The sequence below is a fragment of the Sinohyriopsis cumingii genome, chromosome 18, assembly GCF_028554795.1.
Source record: "Sinohyriopsis cumingii isolate HCF-2022 chromosome 18, ASM2855479v2, whole genome shotgun sequence".
Classification (NCBI taxonomy): domain Eukaryota; kingdom Metazoa; phylum Mollusca; class Bivalvia; order Unionida; family Unionidae; genus Sinohyriopsis; species Sinohyriopsis cumingii.
In genome coordinates, this window is record NC_142978.1 from 3,879,895 (window position 1) to 3,895,524 (window position 15,630).

A 15,630-nucleotide genomic window follows, 5' to 3' on the forward strand; every position below is an offset into this window, starting at 1 on the left:
GACGTAGTTTCATTGTAACCATACATAGAGAGAAGAAACCAGTGGCAAACATTTGCGTTTGAAGTGGGTCTCCAAACTAAGTGGACAATAAAGAAAGAAATGCATGGACGACAAATAGGAATATTTTAAGCAAATGCATTCTTATGTACTTACATCTGTCACAGGCCGTAAAACGTCCAGTATGTCCGATTGGACAGTCGCACTTATTAGGTTCTACACACTTTCCACCGTGCTTACAATCTGGTTTACATATAGCTAAAGAAATGAAAATGAATGGTGTTACAAAATCTGTTTAGATCATGTGTAGGAACGTAAACAGTTGCAATAACAATAAAAGTCAACTTTAAAAACCCACAATGTCTTGTATATTTTCAGATTGATAAATAAAAACAAATTTCTGAAGTAAAACATAGGAAGTTTATAAATAATGCATCAAATGCCTCACCTATACGCAGGTCATAACAAGTAGCAATTTTTTTTGCGTTCAAAACTAACGTATAGTTCAATAGTACATGACGTTTATGTACGAAATAACGATAATAAAAAGGAATGTGCCTTTTGCATTTAAATTCAAAATAGAAGATAATCCATGAAAAGCAATGCAAAGCAAACTTTTGGTACATGTTTTTCTTTTATATTTTGTTGTTGTTATAGTTGATAATTGTATATTCAGTGACAAATATTTAACATAGCATACTAAGTACAAGAAAATACAATAATTATATTCGTTCGAGGTCGTAAAATTATAATTTTGACATTAGAAGAAGCCGACTATTAAATTTTGGATATGGTATTTCAGTATTATTTTAGTCGGTATTTCATTAGTTCCATAACTCGCAAGCCATCACGTTTAATAGCTTAAGTATCAAAGATGGACAAAAACAGAAAAGTTGAAAAGTAACTTCACTATTTAACAAAACGCCCCGAGTTAAAATATGTTTGCTCATTTTCAAAATAGATTTCATCAAATCTCAAATACAAGGCTACGCATACCAATATTGCAGTTCTGGTCACCATTGTGCCTCCATCCTAAGCAACAGTCTTGGATATAATAGGGCTGCTGTCGCTCGCGCAAGGCATATTGATCACACCTTGCAAAAATAGTAGAAAAATGAAATTGATGAAAAACGGCAATTTTAATTCTCGAAAATTTAAACCCATCGGCATAAATTGAAGTCGTTTTATAGCAAATCTTCGTTTAAAAAATACATTGTTCATTTTTGCAAAGCATTTGGTATTTATCAGCACCCCTTGGTCTTGGATGCAACAATTGTGAAGAAAGTAAACAGATTTGCAAATTGTTGGCCCTTGTTACAGGGAAATCAAGACTGTCACAAACTGACTTAGAATTATTCACTTACTTTATTGATACATTAAATAGGATTTAATTTTCAATATAATAAAGACCTGAAAATGTATTATCTGAAGTCGACTTAGGTATAAACGTATTACTCAAAGTTGTATTTAGAATACAATCTCATATCAGTCATAAGTCCTTGACAGTGATAGTTCTCACCAGGCAAAAAGCTCGTGCGCTTCATGATACATGATAAAGGGTCTTGTAAATAAATGCTATGCAAGGTAAAAATCTGGCATTCACATGTACGGTCAATATTGTTATTCGTAAATACCTGGACATTTAACACGGCCCGATTAAGGTATGCAAGTTCGTTATTTCTTTTAGCATTTTGAGTAATATGGAGTAAAAGTGTTGTAACATCCCACAATTTGGAATTATGCTTTTGGGAGGTAATGTATTTTTCCTCTTTCTTCGTTTGTATAGAATAGGAGTTCTGTGAAACAAAACGTGTTGTTAAGAACTTTAGGAACAGCCAATCACATTTAAAACCGTTTTAACTGCAGTTATTAGTTGTTTATTTTACAATTATGCAGTACTGTTTAATTCATCATAATCATTTAACTAAATCATCTTAATTTTGTTTCGAGTGTTATCTATGTTCTTCATCAGTAGCACTCCAATCGTTCATTATGTGACAGAGGCATAAAACACTAAAAAAATATTATTTTCAATAATTCCAAATATTTGCTATACTCAGCCGATACAAACACAGACTATAATTTTTTCTCCTTAACACCTCACTCAAGCAAGAAACAAGCATTATGATATGCGTAATGAGTTATTATATATATATATATATATATATATATATATATATATATATATATATATATATATATATATGGCGCCAAATTCTAATTACAGGTAACATATTTTATTTGTAATCCTAAAGAGGGCATAATACACCCAGATAGTTGCATAAATGACGGTGTCAGTCTTTTTCAAATTTACAGATTGAAGCATACTTTGTTATATATATATATATATATATATATATATATATGAGAGAGAGAGAAGGAGACAGATAGACAGACTGACAGACAGAGAAAGAAAGAAAGATAGATAGATAGATAAACAGTGGAAATTACAGATGTTGGGCTCAATCACCAACTCAGCTGCAGCAAATTAGTGTAATACTTATCAAAAGTATCACGTCACCAAATTTCGTGTTTCAAGTTAGAATATTATATATATAGGATGCCGAACCCTCACGGGATGATTTACTTTTGTTGTCATGGTGAGGCAGAGACTTTCAGAACAATCGGTATCATGACTCAAGCACGAATTGTGTTGAGAAATAAACTTAAAAAAACAAAATTAAACCAAAGTCAGTGTAACGTGAATTACGAGCCAAACTGGCTTAATTTTGTGAGGAGGATCTAACGCTCATCAAAATGCACCTCCCCCCACCAGTTTTAGGATTCTATATAGGATGGTCTGTATGTAGCAGATTAATATCTATATTGACCTGACCACAAAACACTTTACGTTAGCCGGTGAAATATAGGACATAGCGACCTCTTCTTGTTGAAAATCCTAACAGGAACTCGTACAGCTATGAAGTTTAATGGTTCTAGTATGAACAGTGCTTGCGAAATAAACATGAAATCACAGAATTTAGCCAAGGTCAATGAAACATTCAAAAGGTTATGTCGTCTTAGTAAAATGCACAGTCGTAACACGCGCAGGTAACATCACTAGCCCGTCCCCAGTTTGTAGATCTACAAGAGTTACCCATCGGTGGCTGGTACAGCAGAGGTGAGATAAATATTTTAAAGCAACTCTAAAATTTTAAGGTAACCCACATTCTGCTATTACAATGTCATAGAATCTTGGCTCAGTGGCTAAATGTATATTACGTAAATATTGTCAACTAAAGATTTTTTTAAAACACAGGATATAGACGAAATAAGCTATTAAAGCATAGTTGTAAAACGCTTCTCCTCGTTTGCAATCCACCTACGTTCCCCTATATGGAAACATTGTAACGATTCTTTGTTTTGATAATTTTTGCCTTTCAATATAAACAGAAAAATAAGAGATTTGTCAGGTTTAGTTTATTTGTTGGTTCTTTTTTGCAACTTTAATTGATATGTGAAGTACTGAAAACGGCACGTAATGCAAGCCACTGATAGCAGAATCATTTTGAACTTTACATTAGCTGGGCAAAATAATTGATGTAGCCAGTCGCAGATATATCATAAAGAAATCATAAATTAATAATGCTAATAACACATTGCAATATGAAGGGATGTATGAAAATGAAAAATCGTTTATGGCTGAGAACTTTATTTTTATCAATAAAGCGTAGAGTTAGTCTGCAGACGATAATTACAGTAGAATAGATTAATACGACACATACGATTTAGCATATGTGATAGTGAGATGAGATAAGTCTAATTTCTTATATAAATCGTATTCTCATTCACCTAGATTTCAATATTTTGTTTACCAAAAAGGTCTTATACATTAGTAATGAATGTAAAAATTAATCAAATGACCAAGGCTTAACATAGTTGCCTTATATACTTTACGCCCATTCTTATGATTTCTTCATATATGTTGTGTTGAATTTATTGATTATTAACTTGTTTTCTATAGGCTTTATTCATTGACAGATGATCATTTTCAATAGGCAAAAATGTCATGCTTTTTTAATGAATTATGGTGGTTCAATATATTTAGAGTTTTAATTATGCGTAGTTTATTAAAGTTTAAAGTTTGATATAGTAAGAGGCGGACACGTGATTTCCCAAATGACATTTCAAACAGTGAAATGTAACTCATAAATAAATAGAAAATTATAAAGCACGTCGTCACCTTTCAATTAATTCTTCAGGGACTATCAGTTTATCACAAATACAATAGTATTTGAACATAATTGACGAGTTCTACCGCTCTGGTAACCCTGACATGACGCGGAATAGGTTTTCGGGCCAAAGCTAAGATCATAAGAATTAGAACCTTCATCAATGAGGTTTTCCCTACATTTGCTCTATCACTTATTCATCGTTCCTGGATACAAGTTGCATTGATGTAAAAATAATAGGTAGATATGGTAGGGGAAGGGTTTGTAACTTGGTGTGCATAACTAAACAGTAATACTTACCAAAACCAAACTTCTTTTGCGCAGTAGCGTTCCAACCATTTACGTGTTTTCGTATACCAGCAAGCGTGTCTGTAGTTTATAAAGAAGTTAAAGACTTTAAAGCGAACAATGCTTCGTACAGAAATATGAAAATTCTAATAAACTGCATTCGAAATGCATATATGTCTTTAAATTTGCAATAAATGCTCAAGTATATAACAACTGCAACCAAATTATACGTTTTTATTCTCTCACAACTGCTGTGGCTTTCGTTTCATTCCTTAATATACGTCCGTAAGAAATACTGTCTGATTAATGATAATATAAAATGGTATTTTAAGTTGTTTTTTTTTTTAAATATATGAATCTCGACGAGATTTTGAGTACAGCCTGCAAAATTGCAGTTTTTGAAATCAACAACTTAACCTTCAGTATATTGGACACCAATGCTATTCTTCCTGTCTGCTACATCGTCGACAATAAGAAGAGGTTGAATATGCTCGGAAACTCAATTTAACATATACCCAATTAATTCTACAGATGACATACCAAAGAAACAATAGTCTGTATATGGCATTTTGTACTAGTCCATTTAATTTGCATTTCAATCTTTCCAGATTAATGCATTTCCACAAACATAACCACGCAACTCTTGTGCAGTAATCATTTCTCTCACTATTAACGTACTTCAGAAGAATTTAATATTAAAAGTGTGAATTACAGCAGGTACAATGTTTAAAATGTTTGAAACAATTCTTTTGAACTTGCTGTTATTTGTATTTAATTTATATTGTGCATACCTTTGTCCCATGACTAAGTGTAGACGTTTGGCCTACCTGACTCGTGTAATTGTTTCAAAGATGTTCACTTGAATTTCAATTTGTTTACGAGTTTAGAAGGTTCTGGAAGTGATCTTGTTTACTCGTATATTGAATTTTCCATTAGAAATGACCCACATCAGGGAGATTCTTCTGCTTCATAGGTGAGTTTACATTTTATGTATATATATAGAAGATGTAAATGTAGTCTTCATTCCTGTTTTAATATCGGTTTATGAAATATTTTTTTAATTGTGTTTTGAAGTAATTGTATTCGAAATATTTATTGGAATTACAAAGTGGCCACTGTGTTTTTGGACTGAAAAACCACTTTGGGTTTATTGGAGGTCAATTCAAAGACATTCTAGATTATATGATTGTGATACATCAAGACAGTCAAAACCTACTAGAATTATATTTGGACATTGGATGCTTCTGGAGTCGTAATAAATTGTTTTGGATTATTTGGAATTTAAATCTCAATACGGAAAGTCTTTTTCGAATTTTCAATTTGTTTCCAGGAAAATACACGTTTTATTGAATTTTAGTAAACTTTTATTGTTTTAAGATGATCGAGTCGTAACACTTGCCTTAGCTTTCATATTTGGAATGGCAATAAGGAAAACAAGTGTAGCCGAATGTGGACGATGATATAGCCTCAGATCTTTAAAATAAAGAAACATTATGCCAAGAAGTTTGAAAAAGTTTGTTGTAAACATTAATTTGTAAAACAATACTTAAGCCAGTATAGACAAGACTATGAAACAGGAATTTTGATCGTTCAATCAATATCATAATGCCGACTGTTAACATTTTTGTAGTTTGTAAATAATATGATTAGAATCAGGTCTCCACTGTCCTGGGTATCTGACAGCAACCGGTTGTAGCGCCGTAAATTGCGCTCATTCTAGCATACTCGTAAACGGAATGGCAACATTGGAATATTTATAATAATCATAATGCATCCATCTTTTATCTGCAATAGGACTAGATAGTTTTCTAAAGATAAGCGATTAGCTAGGCCTAATTGTGGAATTTAACACCTTGAATGGAGGTGATAACATATAACAATTCTGTTTGAAAATTCGCCATACCTTCACAGTGGCTGAACTTAGGCATTCTCGAGGGTAGAAAGTATTTAGCTGTTGTGATATAGGTTTTAATTTGGTCACCTACAGTAATTATATTAAACTACTTTTCTTGCTACTGGATTGTTAGAGACTTAGAAAAGATATCCTCGACTGCATGCCATACTAGTGTGATATTTAAATCTTACTATATTAATAAGAGGAACTGCAAAAGGTTATACATTTAGTATGAAAAATCACCATGAAAGATGCAGCGAAGGTAACTTCGATACCAACGTTGTCTAGGCTATTTATTCAGGAAATGAATCGAATGGGGAACATAAGACGTTTATAATTTCATTGTTGAAGAAGTTGATACTTGCACATACAGTGGAGATGTTGCCCTCAGCATGCGGCATAAAAATATGTACACTAACACTCTAAACAGGAAAACGAACGATAATTGAAAATGCAGCAGAAAGAACGGCAGCAAACGATTGAAATATATAATGGATACAGCAGCCAATAAAAACAAACGAGTTAATAATGGAATAGAGAAACTGTCTCACAGTCTTTACTTTTATTGATAATAGCGAATGATTGACTGGAAAATTCAATTACAGCTATCCCGATCTACCCTGCATATATATTGGAAAGAATTGTAAACATAAGACTACTTTTCCTGATTGTATTCTCTACATTCTTCTGAGGACCGTTTCGGTGGCTTAGTGGTTAGATCATTTGCCCCGGATGCGGTAAGTCGTGGGTTCGAACCCCGGCTGAGTCATGTAGCATGATGTCCCACCCAGTCACATTATCCTGACACCAGGCCGACCAGTCCTAACATTGACCTCTTAATATTGAGCGAAAGCGAGTCAGCTGTTAGTACCATTTTTAGAAGTCTTCGGTATGACTCGGCTGGGATAGAACCCTGGACCTTTCGCATCCAAGGAGGACGCTCTAACCACTAGGCCACCGGAGCGGTCTCTGAGAGGGTTAAGAACAACAAAATTTGTACTAGCTGAGCAAACGTGAACAAAAGCGTTGCCTTTATGCTATCAAGTCGATTTTATGTACTCAAAAAAATCAACAGAGTTCACTGAAATGCTTTTCGTTGGTACAACCATTGGTAAAACCATTGGTACAACCATTGGTTCCTAGAGGTTTCGTGAGCACAGAAAACATTGGTAACATTGAAATAAATTTGATCTATCTGAATGTTTATGAAATACTGAAAGTAGAATGAGCTGAACGTAGCAATAAAAAGGGTTGGAGTAAATGAAAGGAAGGGAGACAGGCAGAGGAGCTGAGGTCCCTCGAGATGAGATGGTTGCACCTCTTCAATAGACACAACAAAACTAGAAAATTGGAATTTTGGTTTACAAAAACATTACAATCTGTACTTTCACCAGTGTATACTTGTTATGTATCTATTGAAATACATGCTTGAGCTGTTTTCTCAAAAAATAACATAGTTGTCCTAATTGAATAACAATCGTGGATTAGTTTAAAAGGGGCTTGTGTCGTTTTTTTATCCCATTTTCCTCCTTTGATTCCAGATCTATAAAACAAAATTGATGCTAAGCTTGTGTTCAGTCTAATAAGGCTAAAAATCGTCTTTAAAGCAGGTCAACGTTCGACATACGTAAGGGTCTAAAAATAGAGCTTGACTTAGCTAATATGATTACGTGACAAATCTAAAAGTGGTTAAGATTGAAAGTTCACTTAATAACATCTCTCTCTGTCTCTGTCCGTCTGTCTGTTTGTCTGTGTGTCTCTCTCTCTCTCTCTCTCTCTCTCTTCACAAATACAAAATACATCGGGTGTTCAAGTTTCATGTTAATAAGTGAAGCTGTATAGGAGTTTAGAATGATGAAGCAAGACTCATGGATAGACCGACATAGATGTATAAAGTAGATTCCATATACCGCTAACTTAATGAAGCAAGACTGATGGATAGACCGACATAGATGTATAAAGTAGATTCCATATACCGCTAACTTAATGAAGCAAGACTGATGGATAGACCGACATAGATGTATAAAGTAGATTCCATATACCGCTAACTTAATGAAGCAAGACTGATGGATAGACCGACATAGGTGTATAAAGTAGATTCCATATACCGCTAACTTAATGAAGCAAGACTGATGGATAGACCGACATAGATGTATAAAGTAGATTCCATATACCGCTAGCTTAATGACATGATATTCTATCGGGAAATATTGTGAACAGGTCGTAACTGTTACTCTTTTCTAAAACAAAATAAAGGGAAGTATCAAGGGGTAAACGAAACATCTTTAAAGGAACAAATTATGGCTTACTAGATTGAAATAACAGTACAAACAGAATAATAATCTGCATGTTAAACATGGTTTAGAGATTTTTCCCCTTGTTGCATTAAACTTAAGGACCGCCCCTATAATTTTCAATGGGATTGGGGCTGGAAGAGTTTGACCCATAAACAACAAATATCCGACTTGCATATAGCTTTAAGAAACTCTCTCTCTATTTTGTGGGAAAATAATCATATAGCACTTAATTATATTAGTTGAAAAGAATTAAATGGCTTGATGGTAATAGAAAACACATTTCAAATTTGAAAATAGAAGCCACTGTGCCCCTTCGCCCTGCCAAATTAATCGATTGGCCACTTAGCAGACATTTTCTTGTTCTCCCTTCATCCAGCATGTTGTATAAATGTTACATATATTTATTTCATTTGTAAAATTTGACTTCAAGAGTCTTTATAGCTTTTAAAATCTTAAAACAAATTTCTACTGGTTGATATCACAGTTGCTTGCCCACTATGGAGACGATACGAAACAACATTCACCAAAATATGCCACATTGAACATTTTTTAAGTTTGGCAACATTAAATGAAATAATTTTGAAGAACGTTTTCTACCTGGCTGCTATACAGTTTTAATAGTTCCTATGAAAGCAGTCAAAAATGGAACTTATCTAAATTAACTCCTTGAATGTTTAACGACTGTAATGGAAACTAGACTTTTGTCACGTCCTAAGTCCATTCAGGACAAACAATAAATAAAAAATACATTTTGAGTAAAGCTGTGTCATGTCTCAGTTTATATGAAGCTTCAGGAGTTGGAACGCTGCTCATGTTCTGAGCCTATTTCATATCAGTGTTCATGTGAAGAGTTCTCAGGCCCCAATATTTGTGTGATTGTGAAATTAATGGAAGAATATTTGAAGAAATAAATCTTCCATAAAAAACATTTCTGAATGATCTTCCTTTTAATACATTAACCCTATATTGTCATTGTTACCTGCACAGAAAATTGATGACAAATTCACGACAAAGGTGGTTAAGTTGCAGGAGCTTATATCACCCACTATTTAACATTAGTGTTGCATTGGCTGATGGCAAAAGTATATAAAGAATCCCTCTCTAATTCTACAACATTGATCTTGAAGACGCAACAAGAATACAGATTATATGCCCATCACGTGCCCACTACGCCACCAATTCGCTTGACCTAAGAGCCAAACCTGCCAGCCTCACCATAGTGTGTAACTGGATAACGTTTCATCAAAATGTACCAAATGTATTAAAATGTTACAGCCAAGCAAATCCATTGAATTCCACCTCTGACCTTCCAATGCGAACAAAGTGGAAACTTTTACACCTTTGTCTTACATATATATGTAGACGTTTACCAATTTCAACCAAATTAATAAAATTCAGTGACAAACAGTACACTAAATATAATCTCATCTTAGTACATTCACCTTCAAGAACACATTCTCTCGTTCCGATCTTTGCATTTACAAAGCATCATCCACTTAATAGGTTAGTTTAGGTAAACCCTCCAAAATGGAATACATTTGGACGATTTTGGACGAAATTACACAAGCATCAACTAACACTGGTTACACAGTGTCTTCAAGAAGCATGTGCACAGCGTCACTTGTACAGTTTTCTCATTGGATTGCTGCTTGTCTAAACATTAAATAATGTTAAATCCACAGTGAAGTACATGACATAGATTAGAATTACTTAAAGGAATGACTATTCATATCATTATACTTCCAAACTAGAGGCCCCGAGTGGCCGAGTGGTCTAAAGCGCTCTCCGTCACGGATCACTGCCATCTCACCTCTGTCTACGTGGGTTCGAGTCTCGGGCTCGGCAAATGTGGATATGTGAGAAAGCTTGCCGGTAGCTGAAAATGGCGTGAAACCCTATAACAACAACAACTTCCAAACTATGCAGCTAAGATTATGGCCTGATGCAGGGGACTATGTATCATTATTACAAATTTGTTTTTGTCTTTTTTCATATAGTGCTGCTAATCATATATATATTGTAATAATATGGAGATTTTAACAACTTTAAAGATTATGACCCCAGGGTCAGATTTCCAAACATTAGGGCCCAATCGAACTTCGGTGTGTGACATGGATGTAACTTTGTTTCCTAGTGTACTTCAAACCTATATTTAGTTCTAGGTTGGGGACATCAACGGCTTCTTAATGATGACACAAGAGCAAGTCACTATTCTCATGGTCTATGGTCTGTACTGGAAACGTGTATGATTTACTCTCATGTCCTTAAACCAATATGTGGTTACAAGGGTTGGATCTCAAAAGTTTTTAAAGTATGACTCAGGGGTAAGCTTAAACCGTATTTGACATTGTCTACTATTTGTATTTGATGTACCATTGTATAAATTATGTGTCATGTCCTTCAGGCACATATATGGTTATTGACTAGGAAGTTTCCGAGTAGTGACACAGGACAGCGCATCCAAAATGAAAATATATGGGCATAACCACTGAAAAATCACATATTTTCAGTGCTTATGTCATACACTTGCCCTTGAAGATGACTCAAACCAACTTTAAGATTTCCACTTATTATATGCTCATTTTTGTCTCCGTTAACTTTACATTGTCAGAATCGGGCAATATTTTACGATATTGCACTCAAGCGTACTTGTACTGCACTCACGCGCACGACATATGTGCACCAGAGTGTATTAGGAACTACTTTGTAAACAAATTACGTACACTCATGTAGTAGACGCTTTAAGTTTAGGTTGATTATATTTGTTCCTGAATGAACTAAAGCAGATGTTTGGTGGGCTGCCCGATACCAGCTGCTTTGCCACATTCCGCGTTAACTTTCTTGATACAATGTTTCGCATTTAGGCTAGCAATAGACGCCAGAGAGGTAAAACAATTGCTGTGTCCCTACAAATGCAATTGACAAGGCATAAACCTGTCTTCTTTAGCTGGAAATAAGAATGACAAACATATTCTTACAGTTTTACGTCCTGAATTACTTCAAAATGTATTTTCTTAGTTCTGCAAATCCGATTCACATGAGCCATGTTATGTGTTTTATAGCTTGATTACACATTTTGAAATTGTACTGTAATTTCGACAACATTCCAAGTGCATTTGCATCCACCTTACTGTGTTCTAAATGAAATAAACATTATATACCATATCGTCTCCTTGATAATTACAATTGAAAGACATATTTTTCCCTTATTATGATTTCAAACATTCAGTGACGGAACAGAAACACTTGCAGACGTCAACACGCTGCTCCCTTGCTGCTAAAATCAGATGTACTTCATGTAGAACTGACACAGACAAATCCAGTCATTATCACAAAATTTAGTAGAATCGACAAAAACAAAACAAAAATCTATTCATTCCAGACTAAATAGAAAAGTTATCGCAATGCACATTCATTCACAATATGACTTTAAATTTTAATTTTATGTAAATCAAAACGCCATTTTTTTTCGAAAGTAATGTCTAGCGCGTGACTAAGTTCATTTTTTTCTGGGCTTAGTTATGTGTGCATTAATGATGTTGTTGTTGTGTACTGGTTAATTTGCGCTTGTGTATTTAATTTGGAATATAGCATACATTCAGTAACTGTACTTCTTGTAGTACATTATTGTTTATATAGTTAAGTGTTAGGTAGAATAAGAAAATGAGCATATAAAAAGGTTACTGCATTTGTATCGGTAAATATAAACTCGTTTTGTCGGATGGATATACTGCACTCCCAAGGTCGTGTAGTATATCCATCCGAAAAACTCGTTCATATTTTCCCATACAAATGCAGCAACCTATAAATAATATACTTCAAAGATGTAGATACAAATAAAATAACCATCCGAGACATTGGTCCCATCCCAAAATTATAATCAAAATATTGAAACCACTGTGCGCATCTGAATACTACTCCGCAATCAGATTCCAAGGTTTCAAGTTGTATCTTAAATGGTGTTGGAGATGCACTGCATCATGGGGGGGGGGGGACATAAAGAGGGATATGCAGGAGGACTTAGTCCACATCTTTAAAACAGATGCATGGGAACAAAAGTCAATTTTATTTTGCTGACCTAAATATCGTGACTTTAAAACAGTGATAATTGAGAAAGGATCATCAATATCTAAACTGTGAGAAAAATCTTTAATTGTCCGCAAGTTTTTATTAATTATTATTATTTTATTATTATTATTATTATTATTATTATTATTATTATTATTATTATCATTACTATGATTATTATTATTATTTCATGAAAGGCTGTTTTATAGTAGTAGCAACTTGCGGAAAATTAAAGATTTTTCTCACAGTTTAGATATTGTAAATCCTTGATGATTATTTTATTATTATTATTATTATTATTATTATTATTATTATTAATGACACAAAAATAAAGGAAGTAAAATTAAAATACAAGATGGAATTGGAGTTACGATGTCTGCAGAGTGGCAGCTTATAGTGATATTTAGCACTGGGACATCATGCCGTATGATGTCCCACCCAGTCACATTATGATGACACCAGGCCGACCAGTCCTAATACTAACCTCTTAATGCTGAGCGCCTAGCGAGGCAGCTGATAGTAGTTAGTAACATTTGTCTTTGGTATGACTCGGCCGGGGATCGAACCCACGACCTCCCGCTTCCGAGGCGGACGTTCTAACCACTAGGCCACCGGAGCGGTATACTTAAAAATTGTATTATTTTTATTCGTGATCTATTAGGTAAAACTTTACACTAATTAATATCCACCAACACATCTACATATCATATACAATCCAGGATATATATATATATATATATATATATATATATATATATATATATATATATATATATATATATATATATATATATATATATATATATATATATATATATATATATATATATATGAATAATCAACACAGCCATATCCCACTGTGCATATTTAAACATTTCAACATTTTCCAGCAAAGAAGCATTTATGCTTTTCAAATAAAAAAGTTTTTCAAAACGAATAAAATATTTGTCTACTTCTCTTTCTCCGAAAGGGGTCACTAACCTAATGTTAATGTTAGTTTTTGAAATCTTTAGTGAGATCGACAAGCTTTTTCTAAAATGGCATCAAAAGTAGAAATCTTTCTTTCAAATCCTACCCAGGAACAATTAAATCTTTTCAAAAAAAGATGATTTGATTCAACTTGCCAGAAAATACGATCTTTCTGAACTAAAGGCTTCCTAAACGAAACTGGAAATAAGAAATATTTTGCTTCAGTATTTGGTAGAAAAGAATGTTTTGGATAAAAGTGCTTTGGTTTCAGTCATTTGGTCTGTATCAGACTCACATTCATACTTCAAATTTAAATTTAAGTCATGATCTTGCAAAGAACATTAGGTTAGTACCCCCTTTCAGAGAAAGAGAAGTAGACAAATATTTTATTCGTTTTGAAAAAGTTGCTGAAAATTTGAAATGGACAAGGGAGCATTGGACTCAGTTATTACAATGTGTACTCACTGGTAAAGCCAGTGGTATTTGTAATGTACTGTCAGTTCACCAAAGTGGTGACTATGATGTGGTTAAAGAATGCATTCTAAGGGGTTATGAGTTAGTACCTGAAGCTTATAGGCAAATATTCAGAAACTATAGAAAAGAATCTGGACAAACTCATGTCAAATTTGCTGGAGAAAAAGAGCAGTTATTTGATATATGGTGCTTAGCCAAGAAAGTTGAACGAGATTATGAAAGTCTCAAACAACTTGTATTACTTGAAGATTTCAAGAACTGTGTCCATAGTGACATCAAGTCTTATGTTGATGAGCATCAGACTGAAACCTTGGAAAATGCTGCTCCTGCTGCTGATGAGTATTCTTTATCTCATAAAGTTCCTTTTGCAAATAAGACTTCTACTCAACAGCCTTTTGGCAGAAAAGTATTTCAGCCTAATATAAGCCCTTCTAAAACTCAAACTGGCACAACTTCTAAAAATCAAACTTCGGAGAAGCGTGATTGAAGACCCTTATCTCTTCTTACGTGTCCCTATTGCAAGAAAAAAGGACAGATTATTTCTGATTGCTACAAATTGAAAAATAGGCATCAGAATCAACACAGATCTATTCTAAATGCTCTTATTTCTAAGAGGTCAAGGTCACGGTCATGTATTGAAAGCAATACATTTGTTGGGTCTTACAGTCTGATTTGATTATGGAGAATTATGAACCATTCATATCGAAGGGTTCTATATCACTCTTGGGTGATTCGGCCAATCCTATCCCTATTAAAATTGTATGGGACACAGGAACTTCTCAGAGTGTTTTATTGTCGGGTACTTTGCCTTTTTATGAGAAGTCTTCTTCTAATAAGAGTGTTCTTATTCAGGGAGTAGAGTGCGGCTTTGTTGATGTTCCTCTCCATTGTGTAAATTTGTCATCACACTTAGTTTCAGGACACGTGACAGTTGGAATGGTCTCTGTTTTGCCCGTTGAGGGCATTCATTTATTACTAGGCAACGACCTAGCTGGAGACAAGGTTGTGGTTAATCCAGTTGTAACTGACAAGCCTTGCTTGGATCAGAAATTCAATCCAATTAAAAAACAATTCCCTGATGTATTTACAGCTTCTTCAGTTACAGAGCTATGGCAAAGAAAGCTCTTAACTCACTTCTACTGGCCAAAAATCAAAATTGATGTTAGTAAATGCTGTAGATCTTGTCATACCTGTCAAATGGTAAGAAAACCAATTCAGCAAATTCCCAAGACTCATCTACAACCTATTCCAGCCTTTGACGAACCATTCAGTAGAATTATGGTAGATTAAGTTGGTCCCTTACCACAGAACAGGTAACCAATACATGTTGACCATTATGTGTGCATCAACAAGGTTTCCAGAAACAATTCCCTTGAGGAATCTAAAATCTACAACAATAGTAAAAGCTTTGATAAAGTTATTTTACTCAGTTCGGCCTTCCTAAGTCCGCAAAGTCTGATCATGGCTAAAA

General features: G+C 34.1%; 1 protein-coding gene across 1 annotated transcript in view; it reads right to left on the minus strand.

The window, feature by feature from the left end:
• The window catches only part of LOC149775982 (uncharacterized), a 60,777-nt gene that overhangs the window by 39,351 nt on the left and 5,796 nt on the right, over positions 1-15,630 (minus strand). The window contains exons 2-4 of the mRNA XM_089941101.1: positions 4,470-4,538; positions 994-1,091; positions 154-255 (exon numbers count right to left, since the gene is read on the minus strand). Coding sequence (XP_089797227.1) covers positions 154-255; positions 994-1,091; positions 4,470-4,538 — 269 coding nt within the window. The remainder of the gene's footprint in view (positions 1-153; positions 256-993; positions 1,092-4,469; positions 4,539-15,630) is intronic.